The sequence below is a fragment of the Sapajus apella genome, unplaced genomic scaffold (genome assembly GCF_009761245.1).
Source record: "Sapajus apella isolate SASKATOON/1434 unplaced genomic scaffold, GSC_monkey_1.0 scaffold107, whole genome shotgun sequence".
NCBI classification, from domain to species: domain Eukaryota; kingdom Metazoa; phylum Chordata; class Mammalia; order Primates; family Cebidae; genus Sapajus; species Sapajus apella.
The window spans coordinates 3,006,621-3,034,460 of record NW_022437047.1 but is presented as its reverse complement, the minus strand read 5'-3'; the positions used below and the strand labels follow the sequence as shown (position 1 = coordinate 3,034,460).

General features: G+C 50.6%; 1 protein-coding gene across 3 annotated transcripts in view; it reads right to left on the bottom strand.

The window, feature by feature from the left end:
- Positions 1-2,122: 2,122 nt before the first annotated feature.
- Positions 2,123-27,840, bottom strand: part of TSPAN14 (tetraspanin 14) — a 66,860-nt gene continuing 41,142 nt past the window's right edge. For all 3 annotated transcript variants that reach the window (XM_032259251.1, XM_032259252.1, XM_032259253.1), the window contains 7 exons: positions 19,270-19,320; positions 16,720-16,866; positions 14,961-15,131; positions 12,430-12,555; positions 10,486-10,530; positions 8,294-8,413; positions 2,123-6,724 (listed from right to left, as the gene is read on the bottom strand). In XM_032259251.1, coding sequence (XP_032115142.1) covers positions 6,653-6,724; positions 8,294-8,413; positions 10,486-10,530; positions 12,430-12,555; positions 14,961-15,131; positions 16,720-16,866; positions 19,270-19,320 — 732 coding nt within the window. In that variant the 3' untranslated portion in view covers positions 2,123-6,652. The remainder of the gene's footprint in view (positions 6,725-8,293; positions 8,414-10,485; positions 10,531-12,429; positions 12,556-14,960; positions 15,132-16,719; positions 16,867-19,269; positions 19,321-27,840) is intronic.

Below are 27,840 nucleotides of genomic sequence, written 5' to 3'. Positions count from 1 at the left end.
GAGTCATGTCTTTTTTTAAAAAAATTATATTTAACAGCAGGCATGGGAAGGACCAATACAACTCAGAGATGGAAAGGCTTGCTGTGGTCCATGCAGCACAAAGCCCATCCCCAGCCATATCATCCCAAGGGTGTAGCCTGGGCTTGCATACCTCCAAGGACAGGGTGCTCAGTCCCTGCTAGAGGCCACTTCACTTCTTCCTGTATTAGATCACAGCTATGACTTCAAAAACAAGAATGAGTACAAATCTAAATCTAGAAGAAAACACTATGGTCCTCCCAGACAGCTGAGTGCTTGGGCCTAAATCAGCATCTACATGCACGACCTGCAACCCTGGGTTCTGTGCAAAGGCGGTGTGGCTGAAATGGCTGCAGGTGGAGTGAGGAGAGAGGAAAACACAAGCTCGTGGTGACACTCCACTGCCTCAGAACAAAACCCTGGCTTTTCCTGACCTTCCAAGCAGGGTGACCGTGTATATTTTCAAATATCAGGTTTTTCTCAGGGCACCAGGGCAAGCCAAGCAAGACCCACACACGCTAGTCTCACACAGGTCCTGTAGCACCGGCCCCAGGTTCCCAGCCCTGCCGAGCTGTCCTCACAGAGATGGACACCCTTCCTCATGGGAGGCACAGAGGAGCACCCGGTCCCACTCTGAGACCTCAGGCAAGTCCCGGCACATCCCAGGGACTCTGTTCTCCTTACACGTGGGACCAGATGGGGTCCACCAACTGTCCAAACATGATATCCTGCCATCTTCAGAGCACATTAGCCCCAGCACTATGCTCACAATAATCCCTTCTCCCCACAGACCATCCCTCCTGGCCCCCAGGCCTCTGTGGCCTACCCTGGCCCCTTGACAGGTGATGGCCACTCTGCTCCTTCTGGGAGCTCCCTGGAAATTTTGGTTGTGTTGGTTTCTGGTAGGATCTAAACTCCAAGCAAGAAGCAACACCCTGCTTTGCCTCCCCACCTCTATGGCACAAAAGTAAACAGACCTTGAACTCCAAATGCCTGCTGAGGCTTGCCGCAGACCTCGAAGCCTTGTTCCTAATGGGACAGGGAAGTGGACCATTTCATTTCAGTGTGGTTCAAAGCTTGAGCTGACATGTGACCCAGGCAGCTCTCTTGCAGGGACTGGCAGCCACAGATAAACTCCCCCAGTCATTAAGATTATGTTAGCAATAATTCAGGAGACGCATATTAATCTGGATCTTTGTTAGATGCTTTACCCATCTCAACTCATTTAATCCTTGAAACCTCACGGGGGTAGGAAGTTTTATCACCCCACACCCACACACACCAGCAACGGTCAGGCAGCACAGGCACACCCTAGCCCTGAGCACCTACTCATTCAAATGTGGGCCCACCTCCCTGGAGAACTCCTCTAAAAACACCATAAGAAGTAATTCCAATAACAAAACACTGTACAGTTGTTGTTTCTATAAGCCCTTGTAAGAGCAAAACCCTGCACACAACTGTTACACCCATCCACAGAAGCGCGATGGGAATAGTTGGCAGCATCCCCAATGTTCGTCCCGCTCCTGGAGGATGCTGCATTTCACAGCTGCATGATTTCAGTGGGATGATGAACCATGAAGAGGAGGGTGTCCGGGGGTCCCTTCCCTTGCTGGCTTCACCAGCACATCACCCCCAACAAGGGGAGGCTCGGGGTTTGCCGGGATAGACTCCTTCCCTCCACCATAGGTGAAGGGGATGCTGTGGAAGGCAGAGCAGAGAGAAAAGGAAACAAGATCCTGTTGGCGTCAGAGTCATTTGGATCAACCCAACCCTGAAACTCACCCCACCTTTGGACTTTCCAGTTTCAGGAGCCAAAACCTCCCCTCATTGTTTAGACCAGTTTGAATTGGGTTTTCTATTACCTGTGACTGTAAACGTACTCCTCTGGTACAAAGGCGAGGCCCATCTGCTCTTGGCACGCTCCTACAACTCATGGTGTGACCGTGAAAATGCACTGTGGATCAGTATATTAAGTAACATCTATAAAATACTATGTAAAATGATTCCATGTGTGTGATGACCTGAGTATATGCATGGGCATTTTCAGGAAGGATTCCTAGTAGTAGTTACCTCTGGGGAACAGAAGACATACTTTCACTTTTCATTTTACATTCTATGTTTAGATTTTTATTTAAGTATACTTTTTTAAAAGACTAGTTTAAAAGTTGTTTGAGGTGACAAAATTATGGTCCAAGGTGATAATTTATTCTGGTAGTTTTTTTTAATTTTATTTTTTAAGTTGGAGTGTCCTCTGTCACCCAGGCTGGAGTGCAGTGGCTTGATCTTGGCTCACTGCAACCTCCGCCTCCCAGGTTCAAGTGATTCTCCTGCCTCAGCCTCCCAAGCAGCTGGGACAACAAGCATGCATTATCATGCCCAGCTAATTTTTGTATTTTTAGTAGAGCTGGGGTATCACCATGTTGGCTGGGCTGGTCTTGAATTCCTGGCCTCAAGTGATCCGCCTGCCTTGGCCTCCGAAGTGCTGGGATTACAGGTGTGAGCCACTTGCGCCCGGCCAGTTCTGACAGTTACTACCATGCATTGGAAGCCCCTGATGGAATATAAGATGCAGCACACAAAAAGAAAGCTGAGTGAAGAAAAAATTGTTTCAGACCCTTGTAAGGAATACTCATGTCCTCCTTCCCAAAACTGGGCTCACTGAAGTTGGCAATTTCATCAAAACAGTATCCACTTATGTACCCTTAACTTCTTCTTCCAAGGTTACACAGTAGTCCCAAGTTCTACAATGCCCACTTCACGTTTTCCTGAGGCACCCTGGAGACGCCAAAAACATTTGAGAATGAACGTGCCTTTAATGCAGCCTTGAACATGAATGGCCAAGCCTTGCCAACTTGATAAGGAGCTAAAAAGGCTCTAAAGGTGTATGGCTCCCCAGATTTCTGGAAGGCATCTAGATGAATGAGGACACGGCTGCAGATGGTCACCTGCCCTGGAAGGCCGGGCAGCATCCTCCCGGGCACGACAGACACAAGCACAGGGAGGTGTCCCTACCAAGATCCATCATGGGGGACAGGTTCCCATAGCCCCAAACACACAACCTAAAAACCCTGTGATTTTGTGGACAGACACCCCGTTGACCATAGAGCTGGAAATGCCCACCCATGAAGGTCATTCAGCACTCTACCACCCACCCTCACCCAGCACAGCTGAAAGCTTTGAACCAGTGGGCGACAGGCTGATGCACCTGATACCTGGGCAGAGACCTTCCCATGACAGCAGGATGCCTTAGGTGCCAAGACCACTGCTACTTCTCTCCTTTCTCTGCAGTCTATATTCCTCTGAGACTGCTGGCTGAGAAACCATCAGGTGGGCTCCCTGTTGAGACTGAGACCCTCTCTGCTGCTGGGACCAACATTGCAGCCATCTACACTCACATGCGTGCCTGTCACCTCCCCAGTGGCCTCTGGGTATCTCCTGGAGAAATTCTATGTTCCAGGAAGGTTCTGTATCCATCAGTTTTCATTGATATTCATGGAGAAACTGAGTGCCAGGTTTCTTGTGGACCGTGCAGATGGGTTTTTCTGCCCAGCCCACAGCCCTGTCCTGTGGGAAGTGGGATTCCCTGGAGGCCAGTAAGGACAGCTGCAGTGGAGTCCTGAGCAGACAGATGAGAGAGGTCAGAGAACTGGCAAGCCAGGGCCTCTGAAGCAGAGGACTTTCAGGAGGTGCGGTGTCCGGTGCTACAGAGGCCAAAGGAAGGTCTGGGTTGACAGCTGGGATAGGCAGCTTTCAGCTACATGCAGTGTGGTGGGTGGTGGAAAGGAGGGGTACAAGCAACCCAGATAAGAAGCTGCCTGGGAAAGAAAGGGAGGCAGCCACAGGGCCACAGCCAAGTTTTTAGGATGGGGAAAGGCAGGCTAGTGACAGGGATAGGGGACGGGAAAAATAACATGGCAAGATCCTGAAAGGGGGTGGACCGGGATCGGGGAGGGGGTACAGGAAGGACCCCAAGACTTTAAAGTGAGTATGTGCATGGTGGGGTGAGGACAGGGTGCAGATGCCACAGCAGACCTCCAACCAGGGAAGGTGGGGATTCAGGGCAGGCCAGTGCTGGGTGGGGAGTGCACAGGAGGCCTGCCCTGTGCCTCTGTGCAGACAGCCCATCCTGGGTGGAGACTGCCACATGCCCGGCTCTCATCCTTGCTTTCCTTCCATTCCTCATCCAATTATTCAGAGTCACATGACATGGCCGAAAATGGCAAAAGACAAACCCAACTCTGCAGAAGTCACACTTAGACTTCATCCTGAACTGGGTCTACAGAAATAGAAGGATCAGGCCTGCAGGAGCCTTCCAGGAGGTTTTAGCGCCAACACACTAGCAGGCAGGGTCTGCGGCCACCCACTTCCCCATGGGAGGCTGGGCCAGAGGCACGTAGTGAAGCGGGCACCGTCACCAACCCCCTTCACAGACAGGCCAGCATGCCCAGGACACACACAGCTCATGCAGTGGCAGTGCACAGACTTCAACTCTGCATCGCAATTTGACTCGGCATCCCCAAGCTCTTTTGCTTGGATCAATAAATAGTATCACCCAGGGTGGACAGAAATAGCCTAAAATAATGTTTCTTCTAGACCTATGGAGTTGAAGTTTCTCCAGCACACACAGCTGGGGATAGACCACAAGCCAAGTGTGCTGGCTGCAGCCTGCACACAAGGGATAATGAAAGTGCCGCCGTACAGAATCTTAAAAAAAAAATCACTCAATAAAATGTATGCCAGGTTGTGCTATCGACGAACCGCCTTTACTATCCACCCTTCGGTAAAGTCTACATACCCTCTCCCTTGGTTCCTCTGGCAGCTGCGTTCACCACTGAGATGCATAGCAGCATCTTGATAGTGACCCCAAACAAAAACGACCAAAACAACAGCATTAATATAAAGATATATTCCATAAAAGAGTTTGGCAGTCAAAGAGAAGCATCACACTTCCTAAAAACACAAGCATTCTTCTTCTCCTAGTCTACAGAAAATTGTAAAAAAAAAAAAAAAAAAGAAAAGAAAGAAAAGAGAAAGGAAAAAAAGATGACGACATCATCATCAACAGCCACTGGTATACACCACACTAGAATGTACACTCCAGCAAGTAACTGAAGGTTGCACTCAATCCCTGAACGATGAGACAAGTGGTATGAGCTATGGCAAAGCATTAGAAAGCAGCCCAGCTGGACAAATGTCCCAGCTATCCCCAGGGGTATTACTCAGTATTTAAGAAGACTTCATTTCCAAGAGCAAGCCCCAGAACAGCCCTGACAGGAAGGGTGGACCACTCACCACTGATATCCTATGGTGGGGGGTGGGGGGCGGTCACCACTTAAGTCAGAAACAAAACGCCAGAGCTTCTGAGCAGCTGCAGCCTGGGGTCATGGCTTGACCCTGGGCCTGGCTGCAGAACGGCTGTCCAGAGAGAGACAAATGGCAGGCTGGCCAGTCCTGGGTACACAGCCGAAAGAGAAGTCCTGGCCAACAGTTTCGGGCTGGCCACCTTGGGCTAAGGCTCCCCAGGCTTGCAGTGGGGAGGGTCAGGATTCAAGTTCTGGCTGACAATTTCAGTAGCACCAAGGACAGAAGACAGTGAGGCCACGCTGGGGAGTGGGCGAGTGGGCGAGTGCTTGTGTGTGGGATCCATGGAGGGAGGCTGTAGTATATGGAAGGGAAGGAGAGGCTGTTACGGGCTGGTTCTTAAGACATTCAAGGGGACTCAAAGGGTCGGCTCCAGCCGTGGACACCATGTAAGGCTGCTCAAAGAAGAATGCTGGAGGAGAGGAAGAGGAAGTGAAATGGTGTGAGAACATTCTTACCCCTATAAATAAACTATTTACACACTTTAAGAAAAGGAGAGCCGGCTCTCAGTGAAGAACCATGTCCACCGCCCCACCATCGCCACCAGGGCTTAATGCTGTCAAGACCAGAGGCAGTTCTGGCACCAGGAGAACAGCTGGCAGACATGGCGGGGCAGTGGACAAGGCACTCCCGTGGCACCAGTCCACGCACTGGCTCAGGCTTACTTCACTTGAACATGGCTGAGGATCCTGCAAACAACCCCTGATGTGTGCATGCCCCCGCAGACCACAATGGCACTCAGAGGCCCAGCGGGGCCCCGTCTGCCTCCCCAGTTACAGGCAGGTCCCCGTGCTGCTTGGCTTGATGGAAAGAAATGCCCTGTCCACGTCTTCAGGTCCCTCTACCCACGGCCCACCCACAGATGTGGATGACCCAAAGCAGATGTCTGGACGCCAGTGGAGAGGGGGCCAGGGTGTCCTGCAGACGTCCTGCAGAGCTGCAGGGGGACTGAGTCAAGCCCTCCTGGCAGCCTTCTCTGTCCTTCTGAGTCACAGGAGCCTTCTCTGTCCTTCAGAGTCACCACTCCCACATAAAGACACATTCTGTCTCTGGGAAGACCCCAGCAGGGATGCAATCACAAGTTTGGGCAGGTAACAAGGGGACCCCTTGGTCTTCAGCACCAGCAAGGAGAAACAGAGAGGTCATATCACGCTGATGCTGAAGATGGAGTGCTGGCTCCAGGGGTGTCGGCTCCTCTCCCTCTGGACGTAGGGCTGACGGCAAAGAAAGGCTCTGGCCTCCCAGCGTGGCTCAGCTCGGCTCCCTCAACTCTTCAGAAGTGATGGCCGGCCTTCACCGCCTCGATGTCTGATATCAGGGTCCTCGCCAAGAAGATGCCAAATATCTGAAACCAACACCAGCAGAGTCAGCAGCCATCACTGGGGCCCAAAGGCAGAGGGCAGGGAGTGGAGGGTGTGGTTGGGGGTTCCCACTGCACACCACTCCTCACCCCTCCACTGCAAATGAGGGTGAAGAGACGGTACCACAAGCAAGTGGCACAGCACAGCCGCCCCTCCCGCCAAATGGGGGTCCTGAGGTCTAGTTTGTTACATCCTCAGAGCCTAGAAGAGGCGAAACACAGGCACCACAAGCAAAACAGACACTCTGCCCTACCTCCAACATGATTAAGTGCGTCACACACCATGGGGCAGGACACGCCTGTCCCTGGGTTAAACCAAAAATAACAGGGTCACCCTGACTGGTTCTGATTCCCAAAATAATACATCTTGAATGTTTCCTGTAAACATCTATTCCATAATAAAACCAAGGCCATCCCCAATGTTGGCTGTGCTAATGTCTGAAGATCCATCCCAACCTTGGTGAGCAGGGAGTGAGAGGAGATGTTCTTTTAACCTGAACAGACGAACATGAACTTGGTGACCTCTGGAAATGGCTTTTTTCCCCTTTAAATTTTTGTGTGGTTCTAATTTAGCTAGTCAATCCTTCTGAAGTCTGATTCTTCCCTTGCCCGTTTTGTAAATAACTTGTTTCTTTCCTTTTCCAGTTGCTTTTTCCTAACTCTTAGTCTTCCTTGAAGAAGACCAAGAAGGTATGTGTGGGTGGCTGGTGGCCCTGGGTGGGTCTACCTCGGTCACCCTCTTCAAGGCAAGGACAGAGTCAAACATTTTCTAAATGGTGTATTTTCCATACAAGAACTGCATCAGTGGACCCAAAAGCTGCAGCTTCTTAATACAAGCCTTGAACAGCACTGGAAAGACTCCTGGTTTCCCTGATCACTGAATTCTCGACTTTCTCTGCCAGTTCTCCTGGCCGTCACCAACCAGCCCAGTCACCCTAGGCCTCACTGCCTGCTTGGCCACCAACATTCGCCCATGTGTGAAACCTGGTTCAAATCAACAAGCACAGCCTGCGAGGGCAAAGGATGCCATAAACGGCAGCAGGCCTCAGAGGATGTCTCATGGACAGGGAAGATGCCTGACAGCCCCAGCCCAACAGCCAGAGACAGGAGGAGAGGTCCTGGGGTGAGTGCAAACATATGAACCTCAGGCCACCCTCAGGCCCCAGCTGACCAAGAGTTTTGCCTCCCTGTCTGCAGTGCTTGATGGCCTACCCCGAGCACACTCCTCACCCACCTCCACACAGGCAGTGAACCTTCTGCGGCCCATCAGGCCCTCAGGAGAGAGCAACCAACAGAACCTGTGCAGGGCCACAAGCCTCTCCCAGCCTTCCCCTGCCCAGTGGGGTCCCCTGTAGGTAGCATTTATGAAACCCACCATTCTCCTCCCCAATATGCTCACACACATACACTCTCTCAGCCTTGGACATCCAACGGAATCCCTTTTTTCCTTCTGCAAGGTTCCTTAATACCACACCCACGCACTCTATGCTAAGGGCCCAATCTTCTCAAATGAAAAAATGCTGCCTGCCAATCCTACAGGCTCCTGGGACACACCTGCAGCAGCGAGATGGCAATGAAGATGCCGGCCACAATGTAAATGTTCCTCGGGAGCCAGCTCTCCAGCGCCTGGATGCAGCCCTTCGTGAAGATGGACTCGTCCCACTTGCTCTTCAGCTGCAGGGAAACACCACAGGGGCCTGAGCCTTTGGCAAGCATGATATTCCCACCCCGGTCCCCTAGAAAGCCCTGGCAGGGAGCAGGACAAAGCAGGGTGGGAACGAGGGATCTGGAAGGCAGGCACGGAGGACTCTCCAGGAGACACTATCCAGCTCATCTCAGCCTCTGCCCTTGCTGGACACCTTGTGATCATACCGCCTGTCTGACCAAAGGCTCCCTGGCTGTTTCCCTTCAGGTGTCCAGAGATTTAAAGACCAACTTTCTCAAGATACCTGTCCCCAACATCCACATCTGGAGAAAGAGAGGGGGCTTGAAGGCTCAGAGGAGGATGTGTCTTTAAAGGGAAACCTGGAAAAGGGGGTCCAGAGTTTCCTGAGAAGGGAGGGAAGGAAGGTGGCTTCTTGAAGCAGACATCCCACTGGTAAGCTCAGCTCCAGGCAACAGAGCCAACAGGTAACAGTCACCAGCTGACCGGCCCCTCCAGTGCTGAACCTGGTGGGGCGTCAGTAACCGCCCCAGCACACACCCAGCCCTGCCCACCCCCCACAGAGCGATTGGCACCAGCCCCCTGACCTATGAGCCTCCTCCATGGCAACACGATGGTGCATTAATTCACTTTAGAGGTGTTAGGGGCTAAATCGTGTCAGCTAAAAATTCATATGCTGAAGTCCTAACCCCCAGGACGTCAGAACATAATTGTATTTGGAGGCAGGCTTTTACAGAGATAATTAAGCTAAAATGAAGCCATCAGGGTGGCCCCTAATCCATTATGACAAGCATCCTGCTAAGAAGAAGAGATCAGGACACAGACATGCACAGAGGGGAGCCACATGAGGACACAGACAGCCACCTGCAGCCAGGAGAGAGGCCTGGGACAGACCCTTCCATCACAGCCCTCTGAAGACACCCACCCCACCAGCACCTTGATCTTAGATTTCTAGCCTCCAAACTGTGAGAAAATAAATGTCTGCTGTGACCTAAATTTCCATCTGTGGTATGTTGTGACAGCGGCCTTAGCAAATTAATATAAGTGGCAAAAAAAATTCATAATTAGGGACACTGATGTTGACACAGGTTCTTATCTTAGTCCACTGAGCCAACTATAACAAAATACTATAGATTAGGTGGCTTATAAACAACAGAAATTTCTTTCTCACAGTCCTGGAGGCTGGGAAGTTCAAGATCAGAGCACTGGCAAATTTGGTATCTGATGAGGGCGCACTTTCTGGTTCACGGACGGCAGCCTCTCACTGTGTCTTCACACAGTGGAGCGACAAACTCTCTGAGCCTCTTTCATAAGGGCACTCATCCCACTCATAAGGACTCTGTCCTCCTGACCTAATCCCCTCCCAAAGGCCTTATCTCTCAATACCATCACACTGGGGTCTAAGTTCCAACATGTAAATTTTGGGGAGATGCAAACATTCAGTTTATAGCAGCTTCTCCCTGTGAAATGCAGGTCCCTAAAGGAGGACAGCTCCCCAAGCTGTAGGGACACATCCCTCATCCACGGTGAACAGGAGGCGTCTCTGCAGATTCCTCGAGACTCCTCCCTTTTAGAATAGCAGTCATTCATATCACCAAAGACCACCAGAACAAGGACTGGAGTGGGGTAAGGTCTTGCTTCCCTTTGCATCCAAGAGCACACTCCCTACAGCCTAAAGGAAGTTCCAGAGGACAGGGCCTCCATGGAGGCCAGAGCAAGGCACATACACTCCTGCAGCTGTCCCCTTAACAAGAGACACCTTCTGGGACTCAAGGAGCCTTCTAAAAATGCAGTCTTTTTCCCTCAAAACTTCTATCCCACCTCTTTAAATGCAGCAACTCCCAGGTGTTGAGACTGCAGCTCACAAGGCTTAGAATCACTATTACTGCTCCCAGGAGTCCTGCTGCCAACCCAGGAAGCAGTGTGTGTGTGTCACTGTGCCCGTGCTCAGCTTAGGTGGCATCAGGAGCTTCACTGCCCCTAGTTCTCCCACTGCAATTTGCACTTGCACTACATCAGGATGTTGAACCATAGGGAATAAAACCTAAAGAACTCTTAAAGTTGTAGACACTGGAGTGCTCACCTGAATCCTAACATCATATCCACACTGTGTGTTCACAACTTTTTGCTGCAAGAAAAGCAGAAAAATTAGTTACTTTTGTTGTCTTAAGAAGCTGGTGGTAAGAGGCTCTGGAAAAGTCACAACCAAACACTAGCAACCAATTGTGCAAATTCCATTACAGATATGTCCTTCAGTCACACTACCAACTAATCCTTCAGGCCAGGACAGCGTGGCAAACTTTCTCTGTGAAGGGCTAGAGAGTGACTATTTCAGACACAGACTCAACTCTGCTTTTGTTGCATGACAGCAAGCACTGACAATATAAAAACAAACAGGAATGGCTATATTTCAAAAAAACTTTATGGACACTGATATTTGAATTTCATATAATATTCATGTACCACAAGTAATCCTTCTTTTGATTTATTTCCAACCATTTAAAAACACCTGAAAGCATTCTTAGCTCACAGGTCATAGAAAAACAGCAGGCCACATTTGGCCTGGCGGGGTGGCACAGTTTGCTAGGAGGTAATGCCTATATTTGGAGGTAAAAACTATACATGCTAAAAGTAACACTTATGAAACTGGTACATTTCACAGTCACAGTGGAGACCTCAGAAGATCTGTGCAACTTCAGCAAATCTGAGCCTCTGCTGGGCTGCAGAACTTGCCTATAGGTGATGCTCTGCCTTCTAAGAGCCCGTAACCCAGTACCTGGCTTTACGTAACTGTACCGAGAGCTGGTAACAGGCCCAGTTCTGCTCAGGCTCAGTTCGGGCAAAATTCAGAGCTCCTTCACAGGTCACCCAAAGAGCCTAGCTTCTGGAACCCAAGAACGCTGGCCTTGGATTAGGAATGAAAATACTTAAAAAAAAAAAAAAAAAAAAAAGGACAGGACAGGCGCAGTGGCCCATAGCTGTAATCCCAGCACTTTGGGAGGCTAAGATGGGCAGATCGCTTTGTGCCCAGGAGTGCAAGATCAGCCTGGGCAACACGGTGAAACCCCATCTACAAAAAATACAAAAGTTAGCCAGGTGTGGTGGCTCAGGCCTGTGGTCCCAGGTACTAGGGAGGCTGAAGCTGGAGAATTGCTTGAGCCTGGGGAAGCAGTGGTTGCACAATGAGCTGAGATCGCACTGCTGTACTCTAGCCTAAGCAACAGAGTGAGACCCTGTCTCCAAAAAAAAAAAACAGAAATAACTAGCCGGGTGTGGTGGTGTGCATCTGTAATCCCAGCTACTCAGGAGGCTGAGGCCAGAGAATTGCTTGAGCCCAGGGAAGCAGTGGTTGTACAGAGAGCTGAGATCACGCCACTGCACTCCAGCCTGAGCGACAGAGTGAGACCCTGTCTCAACAACAACAACAACAAAAACCCCAGAAAAAAACAAAAAACAGAAAATAATTAGCTGGGTGTGGTGGCATGCATCTGTAATCCCAGCTACCCTGGAGGCTGAGGCAGGAGAATCATTTGAACCTGGGAGGCGGAGGTTGCAGTAAGGTGAGATCGCTTCACTGCACTCCAGCCTGAGCGACAGAGTGAGACCCTGTCTCAAAAAAAAAAAAAAACAGAAAAGAATTCTCCGCTACTGTTGCCCAGTTAATGATGTGTGCCCACAGCCACTGTGTGCTGTTGAGTTCTAGGCATTTGCTCCAGAAAAGGAACAGTGAAGACGGCTAAGCAGGCCTTATTTCCCTCATAGCTCTTGGCCAGCTACCCCGAGTGAGAGCCCTCCAGGTAGGAATAATACTGTTTTTCTTCTGCCTCACCCAGAACACTAAGGCCAGGGTGGGTCATGCAAGCAATGTTCCTAGAATGTACAAGTATTGGATTTCTGAGCTGCGGCAGCCTTGAGGAGGGCGTGGAGAGAGTACACCTACTCCTCCGACCTGCTTGAGAGAACATCCCAGAGCACAAGAGTCAGGAAAGCTGTGGGCTTCAAGAAGGGCCAGCGCAAGTCAACTCACCGCAGGATCCGGGACGCAGCAGGAGAAGGGGACCCCACACTTCTCTCGGCTGTAGCTGGCGCCACTGCAGTTGAAGTAGACGTTAAGGTCCCAGTCTTCAGGGCCATACGCACCACAGCACTGGTTCTGCAACCACAGAAGCCAGAACTGTCAAAGGCTCCAAGACAGGCCCACGGCTGCCCAGCACAGGGCAGCATTCTTGGTGAGGTCAGGCTAAGTCTGCTGGCATCTACCATGCAGAGAAATCACGGCCCGCCCAGCTACCTCCCATGTGTAGAGACGCTAGGCTGGCAACCCAGGAAGCCCTTTGAGAAGAAAACAGCTGGGTGCGGTAGCTCAGGTCTGTAATCTCAGAGACTCAGGAGGCTGAGGTGGCGGGATGATTTGATCCCAGAAGCTGGAAACAAGTCTGGGCAACACAACAAGATGCCCCCTCACCCCCAATCAGAAAGAAGGGAAAGAAAACAAAACAAAAGAAAAAGAGAGAAAAAAGGAGAGAGAGAAAGTGAGAGAGAGAGAGAGAAAGAAAAAGAAGGGAGGGAGGGAGGAAGGAAAAGGAAGAAAAAGAAAAAGGAAGGAAGGAAGGCAGGGAGAGAGGGAGGGGAGGAGAGTGGGGTGAAGAAGAGAACCTGCCCTTTTGATATGTTAAAGAAAATAATAAAAACGAATAAATAAAAACGAAATGGCAGTGAAGGTATCTCCGGGACCACAGTGCCTCTTCAATCTAACCCAACACGGGTGGCTCAGTGGAGCTCCCTGGCCCCACTGCTGGGCACAACAAACCCAGCCCTCGCCCTCCTGAGCAGGGAGCTTGCCCTTCTTCCCAGTCTCCTCAAAGGAGAGGAGAGTGGCCTCCTCTCCTTGCAGGCCCCCTCGGCACCTTGGCGTGGTCCTCTTCTCACCACAGAGAACACCTCCCAGTGTGCAGTGTTCTTCCTCCCTGAGAAACTCACAAGCGAATTCCCCTTTTCACCTTTTTACAAAAAACAGCTGGCTGGGCATGGTGGCTCATGCCTGTAATCCCAGCACTTTGGGAGGCTGAGGCAGGCCAATCACAAGGTCAGGAGTTCAAGACCACCCTAACCAACATGACGAAACGCCGTCTCTACTAAAAATACAAAAAACTAGCCGGGCATGGTGGCACATGCCTGTGATCCCAGCTACTCAGGAAGCTGGGGCAGGAGAATCCTTGAACTTGGAAGGCGGAGGTTGCAGTGAGCCGAGATCGCACCACTGCACTCCAGCCTGGGTGACGGAGCAAGACTTGGTCGCAAAAAAAGAAAAGAAAATTGACAACAGTGATTTCTGTTTTTTTATTTTGTTTACCTCTCAGGTAAATCATCTCCCCCCACATCTCTACTGTTCCACTTATTTTAGTGATTACCTGAAATTTCACCCCAAGGAAGCTCTGTAATTTACTGAATCCCTCCTCTGGGAAGTTTCATTTTTAAAAGAAAAAGAAGTCAATGGAGAAAACTACTGTTTTTAAGACAGTGCAGGTCTGAACCACAACCTAAGCAGGCTGAGACCAGCAAGCCAAGGCTATGTGAAATGAAGAGAACGATGACACTGAACAGAAAAGAAAGGAGAGGCATCCAAACAGGGCTGGGATTTGGTGCCTTTCACAGACTAACACACATTAGTAATAACAATACAGGCAGAATCTTTAGTCCCATAAATGAGTTTTGCTGGATCCCATAATACATGAAATAAAGGTGAACAAATTTTGGTTAATAATGAGAGTGAATCATAGATTTTTAATGTTTTCTAAGTTATCTTCTTCTCAAAACCAAAGTGTTCCATATGAAAAGTTTTTAAAGAAGTTGGGCTTTCTGGCAGCACAAAGATCAAACAAGAGCCTTGCACTGCACAGGATGACGTGGCCAGGGAGGGGGTTCCTCCCTGGGGCGCTGGGACAGCTATGGTCCAAGCCTCCAGGTGCAGCCACACATGAGAGGCATAAGGGGGATGGGGACCAGATGGAGTAAAAGCCACAGCCTGGGACTGCTTAGATAAACCCCTGGGGACATATTCCAGGGAGGTCACATTCCGCTAGATCTGACAAAGCTTCCTCCAGGCAGCCCTGCCTTCTCAAACAGGAAGGGGAAAAGGTCCCAGGGAGGAAGAGGGCAGGAATAGCCTCAGACAGTGAGTCATAAGCCTGGGGGAACGAGCTGTGCCTCACGGTATGCAGCGGACTGTAGCCCATGTGGCTACTGGGCAGGACTGAAAAGATCTAGGTCCCAAAGAGGAGGGCCCGACATGTTGGGGTGGGTGACCTTGGGTACAGCTGGACTTGCCTGCCCAAACACAATGGGAAAGGGTTGGCCCACAGGGCAACCGCAAGCCGGCAAAGTGGAACAAACCCGATGCGGGGTGGCCTTTTCCATGGCCTCTCCGCTGTCCGCCAAACTACAGGCAGAAAACCCACAGGAGAGAAGGCCTGGTGCCCCTGTTAGCCTCAGCTCTGGGCACACAGCAAGCCACAGGGAGGCGTATGCTCTACCGGGGGCCCGCTGGGAGGTGCTTACCGCTTTCTGAAGGGAGTCGATGAGGTTCTGCAGGTCGATGTCGTCCCGGTAGGACTTGATGTTGCTCTCGAAGAACTCCCGGAACCGGTCCCTCACCCAGTCCTGGAACAGGAAGGCCAGAACGGCCACAGCCAGCTCCAGGAAGAAGATGAGCACGATGGTGCCACAGAACTGCAGGGGATGGGGACGGGAGCAGCAGTCACCACCCCACCAACCTTGCCCGCCGCCCCCCCCCACCCCCCGCAACAACTCCACCTGACCCAGAACCACTGCAGCAGGGCATGGGCTCTGCACCTGAGAGTCTCACATCGGGGCCCTGAGAATCCCACATGGTTAGCTGGGTGACTCTAGGCAACTTCGCTTCATCTGTAAAGAGGGGCTATTTGTCCCTGCCCACGTCACTACACTGCTGGTAACAGTCAAATGACTGAAAAAATGTGAGAAAGCTCCGAGCCAATGTGTCAATCATTTCCAATGAAGCAGCCCTCCTTCCTGGACAAGGAGGAAACCCTATTACAGGAATGAATGGCTGTCCACCTGGATCCCCCAGGGTGGAATCCTGGGGTGTCGGCTCCTTTAGTACAGACACTGTGCCCCAGACGCTATGTGACGACTCCTTCCCCTCACACAACCATCGAGTACCCAGGTATCTGTCACCTCACTTCAGGGATGAGAAAACTATGACTAGGTACATAGCTTGCCTGAGGTCACATAGTTCATGCAGGCCATGTGAGTTCCCTGGCAGGGCTCTTTACAATTCTGGAAGTGCCAGTGTTATCTGTACCAACTCTGCATGACAGTATATGATCGTCAGCTGCATAAAGACCCCTCCAGAAGCTCGGCTGCCCCGGGCCAGTAGCAGTGGTGGCATTCTACAAGGGCCCAGTGCTGCCACAGGTCCACATCCCATCAGGGCAGACTCCTAGCCTGCGGTCTGTGCTCTCACAGCCATTATCATTGGCCATACAAGACACTAAGCAGCTTTGCCATAACCGGCAAATTTGGAGTAATCTTTCAAAGCAAGAAAAAGGAAACACACATGCACACATACACACACACATGCACACAAGGCCTGCCAAAATGTAATCTCTGCTCACAGAACAGCAACATGCTAAACATCAAAGAAAAAAAAAAAAAAAACCCATAGCTTTGCTTTAAAATTCAGTCCAGGAAAGAGAACGCTTGATCTAATCAAGTCAACAAACAATACACTGCAAAATATGATACTAATGTGTTTTCCCCACCAGGTGTTATTTAACTGGATACAATTAAAAATGAATTTATATCTAAATATAAAACTAAACTCTTAGTAATCTGCAGTTTTGCCAGGAAATTTGGGATTCTGCCTTGTGCATCCAACAGACTCACACATCCTTAGAGGAGGGAAATGGTTTCTCAAGGTTATTTGCAACATCTTTTGATCTTAGTCAGGAAGGGCAAAGGAGAGCAGCAGACTAACAATTCTTTCAGAACTTCTGAAGAAAGATAAAAGGCACAGGAGCAGGGAGTAGAACTGGCCTACAGGCAGCTGACTCCTCCCACCAAGGGCTAAAACCCAGAGGGTACCTAATTCTCCTGGGGTGAGGAACCAGCTTCTGTAGACAGCAGGGTGCAAAGGGCTGCCTCCTGCTCCCAGGCAGGGGCCTGGGGGAGGCTTCTAAGAGTTGCCCCCTGCTCTGGCCAGGTAACATATAACCCTGCCCAGCAGAACCTGTACCCCCCTCCATCCTATCCCACTCTTGTCTCTGTGGCCACTCACAAAGTTGAGCAGGCAGATATTCTCCCGCAGAGCCCCCACGCAGCCGGCAAACCCCAGGGTGAACATCACCACGCCCACCATCAGGACCAGCACCACGGGGTCGATTCCATGCATCCGGGTCACTTTGGTGAGGTCGGACAGCACACCCTGAAAGAGACAGAGAAAGCAGGGCAGCATCAGCAGGGAAAGGGAATCAAGGATGCCACCCGGGGGGGTGCAGGTGGAACGGAAAACAGGGACTTGCCTTCCCAGGCTCAGTCCTCTTGTTAACAGCCAGGCCAGAGTCTGGCCCCATCCATGCCCTCAGGGACCCCTCTGACCAGCAGATTCTTGTCCACCTCAGGTCCCAGAGGGTATTCCTGGCCTCCACCTAGGCTGTGAGTTCCTCCCAGGCAGCCACCAGCCTTCTTCCATAGCCTGCAGGGTGCCTGTTCCAGGCCTGGAGGGAAACAGAGCCCTGTGGCCTGTGGTCAAACTGGTCACCCAGGTGGCTAACCTTGTTAGTCCCCCAATTTGGCACCTAATTAATGAGGAATGCTACTCTCCTGAGATGAAAACAGCTTCAATATGAACACTCTTGGGGAAAACACAGCAGGGGGCAGGCCAAAGCAGCACTGCCCATAAGTTTCTACATTGATGGAGGTGTTTTAGACTATGCCCCCACTGTCCGGCCATAGGGATCGTGGAGCACTTGAAATGTGGCTAGTGAGACAGAAGGGCTGAATTTTGTTTTATATTCAATTTCAATTTAAACACAAACCATCACACAATGGGGAGAACAGTTCTGTAGGGTTTATAAAATGCCAAGGGGGAAGCTGAGCCCTGGAGACTGAGCCATACAGCGTGTTTGCAATTCTGTTTCTTAGATTATGGTTGAACTCTCCTTCTCTTTGTTCCCGCTAGGTATGGGACTAGGAGAGACCACAGCCCCCCTTCCAGTCACTGATCTCTGCTATAGTTTAACTGCTTCCTTCATTGTTCTTTACTGACTCAGATCAGGTATCACCTAAGACCAGGGACAATTACATCTACAGTGTGGAATGCTAAACATACCTTTCCTGAAAGCTGCCTCAACTAATCAGAACATTGTGACTATGTATTAAGATGTACATAGGTGTCCGGGGGTGGTGGGTCATGTCTGTAATCCCAGTACTTTGGGAGGCTGAGGCGGGCAGATCACTTGAGGCCAGGAGTTCAAGACCTGCCTGGCCAACATGGCAAAACCCCATCTCTACTAAAAGATACAAAAATTAGCCGGGTGCTGTGGTACATGCCTGTAATCCCAACTATTCAGGAAGGGGAGGCATGAGAATCTCTTGAACCCGGAAGGCGGAGGTTGTAGTGAGCCAAGATCAAGCCACTGCACTCCAGCCTGGGCAACTGAGGCTCTGTCTGGCTTTGTGCAGATAAACGATCCCAAGCTTCTACACTTCGAACAGGAAGGCTGACTTCCATTCTTTGGAATTTGTGCTTCTTGGGTAGGCCTGTCCTCAACATGTGTGATTGAATAAAGTCTCTCTAAGCTAGGTTCTGGCCTTTTTAACTATTTTAGATGGACAGATTCAAAGGAATAGTAGCCAGCTCCACACTTAGGGCCACACCCAGTCAGGTGGCTGCAGTCCCAGGGGCAGCCACACGGTGGCGCTGTGAGACAGATTGAACCTGCTTCTGGGTCACTGGGGCAAAAGGACATCACACTCCAGCTCTTGCCCTTCAGGGGTTCACAGGCCAATTTGAAGGTGCCCAAACTTGAAGGTGGGCCTTATCCACACCTAAGATCATGGCAGGAAAGCCTGTAGATCTAGGTTCTCCTGCCTCTTCCTACCGGAAGCAAAGGGAAGTTCCACTGAAGGAAGAAGGCCCGGGCCCAAGACACCAGAAGAAGCTTTAGTCCTGGCTCTTTCTGGCCAGGCCTGCTCTACCTTACTGCTTCCCTCCCTTCTTCCCTCCCTAGCTCTTTACAGCCCTTACCGCCTCCCCAGCACTTGTGCCACAGGGCAAGAAGTGGCAGCACAGCCCCACCCTGCCCACTCCAGTTTCATCCCCTTCCTGGAGCTGCAACTGCCCCATGTGCCTCCAGACAGTAGGAGCTGTGTCTCCCCTCCTCCCCTCTCTTCCTGAGGCTGGGCAAGGAGGCACAGAGATGCTTAAAGAATAACCCCTGCCCCACAGGGTACCCTGGGGGCACGTAACCCAGCCCTGCTCCCTGCTCTCTCTCAACCAAGAGGATAAGAGCCTCAACAATAAGCATGCCTGTGTTCAGGGACCTGGGTCGCCCCATGCCTGCCCCGGGCACAGCTGCAGGCAAGAGCTGAGCTCTCTCCATCCACAGAGATCAAAACCGAAACAGCCCAGCTCCTGCCTCCAGCAGCCGACCTTATCGTGGGGACAGAGTAGGCAGGTGCTGTATCTGTAAACATTAACAACTACACACCTTGACACTGCACGAGAAATGCTTGTCAGGGAACAGACTGGAGGATGGGAAAATGAAGTCCAATTAATCTGGTTTTGGCTGCCTGAAGCTCAGCGTCCTGTGACAGTTATACCTACCTTTTCGCTCCATGCCCACAGCCCAACTCCAAGGAAGACAACTCCAGCCAACTAAGCGGGGGCAGAGGAGAGAGAGAGAGAGGGGAAGTTAGGCCAGAAACCAGCACTGTGACCATGCTTCATAGAGTGAAGTCCACACTGTCAGGCAGGGCACGCTCCTAGCTCACATCCCACATGGCCCCTTGGGCCCTGCAGATGACAGGGGCCGGCAATGCCAGAATAAATGGGCATTGAGGTTCTTCAGATAACTTGAACCCACCTTCCTGAATGTCTGGACAAACTCCTTCAACCTCAGATGACCCCGTGACCCAGGGAGGGGAACAGGAAAAGATCTCAGAGCAGACTCCACCCTGGAGAGACTATGGGTCACAGACATCAGGCTGTGCCCTGTTTCTTCCCCTTTCTGCAACCCTGACTCATATCAGTGCACTATCTGGTGTATAAGAAGACATCACCCCTTGTGAGGGCTGCGCCAGGTCCCCTCAGAGGTTCCTAAAGCAAGAAGAGGCTGCACAGGGCCGGGTACCACCACAGGGTGAAGACAGGGGGAAGCAGAGACCAGCACCACCTCTGCCACACATACCAGCTCTCCAGTCCTGGAGGTAGACACCAGGCACAGATAAGCAGCTACCCAGCGGCCCAGGCCATCCACTGGCCAGGGCTAAGCCTCCTCCCCGAGGCATCTGTACTGAGCAGGGGGTGCCCCTGTGCTCAGGATAGGCTGGGTTTTTAGCTAGAGAATGAAAACAGGCCTGCTCTAAGCAATGCGCTCACCCCAGAAGAGAAGCACCCCCAACCCCAACCTCCCAACTGCAGGAACCCACACCCCATGTGTACCACAACAGAAAGGGGCCCATCCAAATACATCACACAGGTTCCTGAAGCAGGGAGGACTTTTCCATATAGAACAAAACACATTGTGGGCTCTGCTAATAAAGCTGCCTCCTATTTTTCTGTCAAGATTTTATACCACACTGGCATTTCACTGCACTTATCAGCATCTCACGATAAATAACAGGACCACACTTCTCTATGACTATCAGCTTTCCAGTGTGTTCTCAAGCCTTGAGCCACTTCTGCCTATTTTACTCAATAACTAGCCCCAGGACCAGAATGGAAAGAAAAGGCTCAAGGAAAGCCCCAGGAAGTCTCACCCAACCTGAAGGTGATCTGTGATCCAACCTCTTCTGGGTCACAGATCACTTTCAGAAAATGCACACATACCCGGTATTTTGTATGAAATTTCAGAGAGTTCATAGCTTCCCACTGCTGGCTCCCACAATGGTCTGTGAACAGTAAGTGAAGAAGCCTCACCAAGAACCAATCACTCCATTTACAAAAGCAGAACACTGGGGCCCAGGGAGGGCCAAGACCAAAATGCCAGGCAGTGGGGAGAAGGGCTGAATCCCAAGTCTCAGTTCATTCATTCATTCCTCACTCATTCATTCAACAAATATTCATGGAGTACATCCCGAGAGTCAGATACCGTGTCTCAAGTACTGGATAAAGCACCATGCGGGGCAGAGCTCCCTGGGCTCATTCCTGACCTTTTCTACCACACCACACCCGTTTCCCAATTCTCAGTCTGCCCCTTAAACTGACCAGCTGGGAAGGGTTCTCTTGATGGAATGCATGACTGCTTCCTTTCTCTCTCCAGGTGTCTTACACTGACATGCTGAGCTCCAGCCCCACCCACCTTATTCAAGGTTCCCAGTGACCTGCCTCCTTCTTGCCAAGGCTGGAGGCCAAGACTTTTTTCTCATGGTATCTGGCTGGTCACTGGTCACAGCTGATCATTCTTCCTTCCTCCAACTACTCCACTGACACACTCTGCTTTGGGGACCCCAAGCATATGCCCCTGGCGGCCTTCCTCCCTGCTCCTCCTCCTCCTCCTTCAGACCCCTCTAGATGCTGGTGGGCTTCACTCACAGTCCTAGCTCCTTCACCCTGCCCTGAGCCCTCTAGATGATCTTGTAATTCACAGGGTTTAAATGCCATCTATACACTGCCGACTGGCACACCGAGACCTCCAGTCGTGGCTGTGCCCAGGTCAAATACCCTAGCGTCTACTTCACTTGTCCTCCTAAGACAGCTAATGATATTTCACTCTCACCATGCCCCGCTCTGCAGCCTTGGTCTCCCAACCCCAACCCAGCTCCCCACAACTGTTCTCCGACTCATTCAGTGGCACCACCGTCCACCCAGCCAGTGTAAGAGAGAAAACCCAGACCCCAGGCTTGGTGTCTTCTTCCTCTTTTGCCCCACACTCCCCCAGAGGACCCTCTGCTGGTTCTGCCTCCAAATACACAGTGCATTCGACCAGCTTTCCTCCAGAGTCTCTGCTCCCACCTGCCCCGGCTCCACTCAATTGTCTGGATCCCACAGAAGGCTCCTCATGGGTCCCCAAGCAACAAGACTGATCCTTCAAAAATACAGAACCAGGAACTTCCCTCCATGAAACTCTGCAGTGACTTCCCATGCAGACCTGGAATGAAATGCACACCCTCTGCTATGGCCCCCAAGGCCTCTGCAGCCAGGCTTGATGCACATCTCCCATGGCATCTCCTTCCCTCTCCCTGCTCCAGCGCCACTCCCTGGGCCACCCTGGCATTGCTGCTGTTTCTTGAAGTCGTCAAACTCACCCCTGTCTCGGAGTCTGGACACTGTTCCCCCAGCCTGGAATGCTCTTTCTCCATATGCATTCCTGGCTCCTCCCTCACTACATTCAAGGCCTGCTTTTACCATTCTGCATGGAACTGCTCCCCATCCCCCACGTGTGACCTCCTCTTGATTTTCTTTGAAGCACTGATCCCAGATCCCCAGCTAAGCCATCCTGAGGGCAGAGACATTATCTGTTTTGTTCAGAGTGGCAGCCCAATAACTTGGAGGACTTGGCCCCATAGTAGGCACAGGGCCCAATACCAGGACAGTGCTTGCCTGAGTCCTTCTGGCTACTACCCTCAGGCACATTTCTGGGTGTAATTCGATCCAAAGGCATTCAGAGCAAAAGTGGGCCAAGAAACGCCCAGCCCGGCCCAGGTCCATGGTCAAGCTCTACATAGGGGCATTTCCCTCCGGAGCAGAATAAGCCTAGAGGCCGATGCCCCATCCAGTGTTCCCAACAGACATTCCAGCCCCTGCCTAACTGCTTCTCTTAACTGTTCACTCATCCCCTGGTGCCACATGTGACAGGAGAGAAGAGTCCACCTTAAAAACACTCAACAAAACCACTGCTGGAACTCTCCTCTCTCCCCCCACTGCACCTCACAGCTCACCCCTTCTCTCACCTTGACTTCTATCATTTCCCACATTGATACCAGCCTCAGGTTGAGCACAGTGGCTCACAGCAATTTGGGTGGCTGAGGCAGGAGGACTGCTTGAGCCCAGGAGTTCAAGACCAGCGTAGGCAACACAGCAAGACCCCATCTTATTTAAAAAAATGTTTTTTTAAAAAATTAGCTGGGTATGGTGTCCCATGTCTGTACTAACAGCTATCAGGAGGCCGAGGTGGGAGGACTGCTTGAACTCGGGAGGTCGAGGCTGCAGTAAGCTGAAATTGTGCCACTGCACTCCAGCCTGAATGGTGACAGAGTGAGACCAGGTCTCCCCCACCCCAAAAAAACCAGCCTCAGCTCCATTTATATTAATAGGTTCCTGTGAATTCATGCTGAGGTGCTGCTTTAATTGTTCTCCTAGATGACTAAATAGATACAATGGGAAGAGGTGACTGGTTTCACAAAGGGAATTTTGCTCTGCACAAGTTCTCAAAAAAGACCCTCGATCTCAAGAGCAGTTCATATCTCTACCCTCGGGGACCTGCTCCTGCTCACCTCTGTTCCAATCGCCCCTTCCCCAAACACAGGGCCACTTACCACTCTGCATATGGCCCACAGACCACACCCTCCCCAGCTTGCTGTTCTTCCCAAGGCCCCCCACCCCAGGAAAGCCCTGGCTGACTCTTTGGGCTGGGGAAGCCAGCTCCCCACCACTATGTGCAGTTCTCCTTCTCTCAGCTCTAAGAATAAGGGCTTGGCTGGGCGTGGTGGCTCATGCCTGTAATCCCAGCACTTTGGAAGGTCAAGGTGGGCAGGATCACCTGAGGTCAGGAGTCCAAGCCCAGCCTGACCAACATGGAGAAACCTCATCTCTACTAAAAATACAAAATCAGTTGGGCGTGGTGGCACATGCCTGTAATGCCAGCTACTCGGGAAGCTGAAGCAGGAGAATTGCTTGAGCCCAGGAGGCGGAGGTTGCGGTGAGCCGCTGCACTCCAGTCTGGACAACAAGAGTGAAACTCCATCTCAAAAAAAAAAGAATAAGGGCTTGTGTTGTTTTCCATTCTATTTTAAAGGAAGAACTAAAGTTAACTCACACCGGAAAGACAAGAACTTGGGGGTCACATGTCTGATCATGCGTTCAATGAACAGTGGCCCAGGGCAGGAGCTCTGAGCACCAACAATCCTGGTTTCAGAGACCAGGAGGCAGAGGGAGGACCAGATAGAGTAAGTAACCTACCTGGGCGCTCACATAACAGTGCCATGAATGAGCCGGGTCACCAGCCCACTTCACCCCAACAGAACCCTTCCCTGGAACTCTGCAGCAGATGGTCCATGAGGCCAGGCCGGGTAAGCCCTGGCTGCCAATCTTCTGGGAGTGAGGGTTCAGCTGAGTGCCCTCCAGCCTCAAGTGACCTTCTTTGTCTCCCTCCTATGACCCTACTGAAGAACGGGGCCCAGCTCCAGCCAAACTCAAGAGGAGGCCAGCGTTCTGTCTGTCTAGACCAGTGAGCATCTAGACTGCTGTGGTCACCGCAAATGATGGCCCTTTCCTGGGAGCTATGCACTGCATTAAACATTTAATGCACCGAAGACTATTCCTCCGTGTCCCATAACACTGGCCCAATTACCCTCATTTTTCAGATGGGAAAGCTCAAATGTAGAGCAATTTGGTCCTTTGCCCAAGGTCACATGGCTAGCTAGTGGCAGACTTAAGAACCAAACCCGGATGCCTCTGACCCTGGCAACACATTATCTCACCACCCACAGAGCAGCTGCTCAGGCCAGGAAGAATGAGCAGCAGCCCAAACCTTCCACACAGGGGCACTCACACAAGGGCCCGGGGATGTAGGAGTTCCACAGGAGGGTTTTGGGGTTGTGCGGCTCTAAAGCCAAATGACCCACACTGTCATGTGGTGAGACCACTCTGTGTCCCAATCGGGGTAGGTGGACAAAGCAGCAGGGCCTCTTTGTGGGTCATTGGGAAGATTCAATATTGACCTTTTACCTTAGGCAAATGTCCCTGTGAAAGAAGGCAGAAGGTCCTCTTGGGGCACTCTGGGCTGCTCCAGCCAGAGTCCAGACACAAGAAATCCACTTACCACATGAGCATCCATGTGGCACTTTACCCAAGCACGATCAAGTCACAAAGGAAGAGCAGACACCCGGCCAGGCCCTGCTGAACTGGAAGAGAAAGATGCAGCTCCAAGCAGGTCAAAGGCAGCCTCTCACCCATGATTTAATGGCCTTGGCTCCTTGCAAGATTTCATTTAAGCATGTATAAAAGCACTTGGCAACTCCTGCAGGCCCCAGAGGCCTTTCCTCAGCAAGATCAAGGGGAACCACGAGCAGCAGGCGATGCTCTCAGGCTCTGCCCTGCTGGCCTCTGAGTCTTGCACAATCCACATGCTGACTCAGGCTGACATTCACGGAGCCTCTTCCCCTGAACAAAGCCAGCCCTGGGTCCAGTCTCTGCTTTGCAGCTGCCTAGTGACAGGGCCTTATGCAAGTATAAGACCTTCTCTGAGCCTGTGTTCTCTACAAAACAGGGATGGTCTTTCCTAGGTCACAGGAAGGTTGTAAAGACTGAAAGAAGATTCTATGTGACGTGCTTACTCCAGGCACAGAGCCAGTCTCAAGGTGGCCATGCCCTCCTGCAGGGTAGGCAGAGCAGAGACATGGGGGGTGTTCAAAGATATGCCACAAGCATCTGCTGTTCTGAAGACACTGAGTCTCCTTTTGACATTGGTTTTCTGTATCCCACCCCCAATTACTTCCAGCGCCAGCCTCTGTCCTAAGACAAAGTCCTCCTTTCCAGAAGCACCTGTTTTACTGGGCTTCTGGAGACAACAGTGAAGCAGAGCTTAGGGAAACAGGGCCTTCTGGAGGCTTTTCAAGTGAGGTAGGAAAGGATGATGGAAAGAAAACAGCAGGAAGTGGAGGAAGCCAGGACTGAGACTCAGCTCTAACCCTAACTCACAGAGTCAGGGTGAGGAAGCCCTCCCCCTCCCAGCCTCGGTCTGCCAACCTGCAAAATAAGCGGCAGGAGACCAATGACCTCCAAGGACCCATGTACCTCCCACTGGCTAAGCTTTGCCATCATAAATTACACCCGACAGAAACCCTATGGTCCTGGCACTCTCCAGAATAGGAAATCCTGAATCCAGGCCTGGCACATTCAGGGAACAACAGAGATACTTGTGGCCACTTGAAATGCTGATGATTCAATTGAACTTGAGGTCAAAAAGCACCAGAGGGTACGGACCCCAGACCCAACCTGGCCCTTAGAGCCCAGTGGGCCAAGGCAGGAGCTGCAGTTACCTGTCCTACATTGAAAGTCTGAACCAAGCCACTTGTCAGTGGGAGTTTGGGAAGTCTGGGAGCCGGAAGGGATGCTGGGGCTCAGCTTCCTTATGACAGCGGGAAGCAAGAGTCCAAAGCAGGAGGTGCCTTGCACGGGGTCACACAGCTATCACACCCCAGCTTTTCCTTCTGCCGGAAGGGTGGTTCTGAGAAAAAGCAACACATGTGCCCTCCCAGCAGAGGCAGTGAACCCATGTGAGGGCCCCAGTGTGAGGAAGGACTGTGCAAAGGGCTCTACAAGCGGCTTCCACAGCTGTCTCTGTGTTGCCAGATAACAAGGAGCTGAGCCCCACTGAGCCCTGCCCAGGAACCTGTGTCACGGCCCTGGAAAGGAAGGAAGGCAGAGGGAGCAGAGCCGCTCAAGAGAGGTGACAGGCAGCACCCCTGGGAGAGAGGGAACCCCCACCCTAACCTTGGCACAGTTCAGTGATAAACAGTGAGTAGAAAACCAAGATACTAAAGCAGTGGTCAGCAGTTCTATGAAAAGCCAAACAGTAAATATTGTCAGCTTTGTGTGCTGGACGATCCCTGCAGCAATTACTCAACTCTGCTGTTATAATGGGAAAGCAGCCATAGATAATACGTAAATGAATGGGTGTGGCTGTGTTCCAATAAAATTGTATGTGCAAAAAACAGGCGAAAGGCCAGGTTTCGACTGCAAGTCATGGCCTGCCAAGCTCAGCACTAAACTATCACACTAAAACCATCTGGACCTGGAGACGAAAGACAGGATTTCCTCTTGCTCAGCCACACGAACCCTGGGATACCCCTATACTCAGGTCTCCAACGCTGGTATGTTTTTATTTCACTGTAACAGGTCTTAACAGCCTAAAACTGTAAATAACACAAATGTTATTTCCCCACAATAGACTATTACAAAACAAGAATAAATGATCTACAACTATATACAACTGTATGAATGAATCTCTAATGAAAGATGTCAGACACAAAAGACTTCATACTGTTAGGGAGGAATACTTCGTGGAAAAACTGTAACATTCAATCAAAAGTTACTAAATAGTCAAGAAAAGGAAAAAAGTGAGCTACAAGAGAAAAAAATTCAGTAAATAAAAAACACAAGTATGACAGAGAAGAATTCGCAATGACTTTAAAACAGGTATTGCAAATATGTTCAGGGATTTAAAGGAAAATATAAATATGATGAGGAAAGAAATCAGAGACATAAAAAAGACCCAAATGTAACTACTAGAAATAGAAACTACAATATTAGAAATAAAGACTTCACTAGATGGGTTTAACAGCCAATGAGACACTACAGAAGAAAAAACTCAGTCAAGTGAAGACAAAGCCACAGAAACTAAAGGAGAGAGGGAAAACACTCAACAAAATCAAAAACTAAACTGAGCCTCTGTGACCTAGGTAAACAATGTCCTAGGAAAATGGGAGCGGGAAGGGGAGAAAAAGGGTGTACATTTGTAAACATAATGGCTAAAATATTCCAAATCTGATGAAAACTATAAACCCACAAATCTCGAAGGCCCAATGAACCCCAAACAGAATATATGCAAATAAAACAATACCAGCATGTATAAAATTGCTAAAATCTAGAGTAAAAGGAGAAACTTTTGAAGTTAACTTGGGGGTGGAAGGTGGCATAGTTCATAAAGTATACATATGCAAAATATTTTTACAAAATCAAATGAAAACTTATCAAAATGTCTGGGATGCAGAAAATGTACAGCTTCAACTATTTATATTAGGAAAAAAAGGATCTAAAAATCAGTGATCTAATCTTCTACTTTAAGTAGCTAGGAAAAAGCAAAACAATCCCAAAGTAGAAAGGAAGAAATAATAAAAATAAGAGCAGCAATCAAGGTGACTGTGAGTGTACTTAATGCTAATTAACTATCCACTTAAAATGGTTTCAATGACAAATTTTCTGTTCTGTATGTTGTACAATTAAAAAATAATT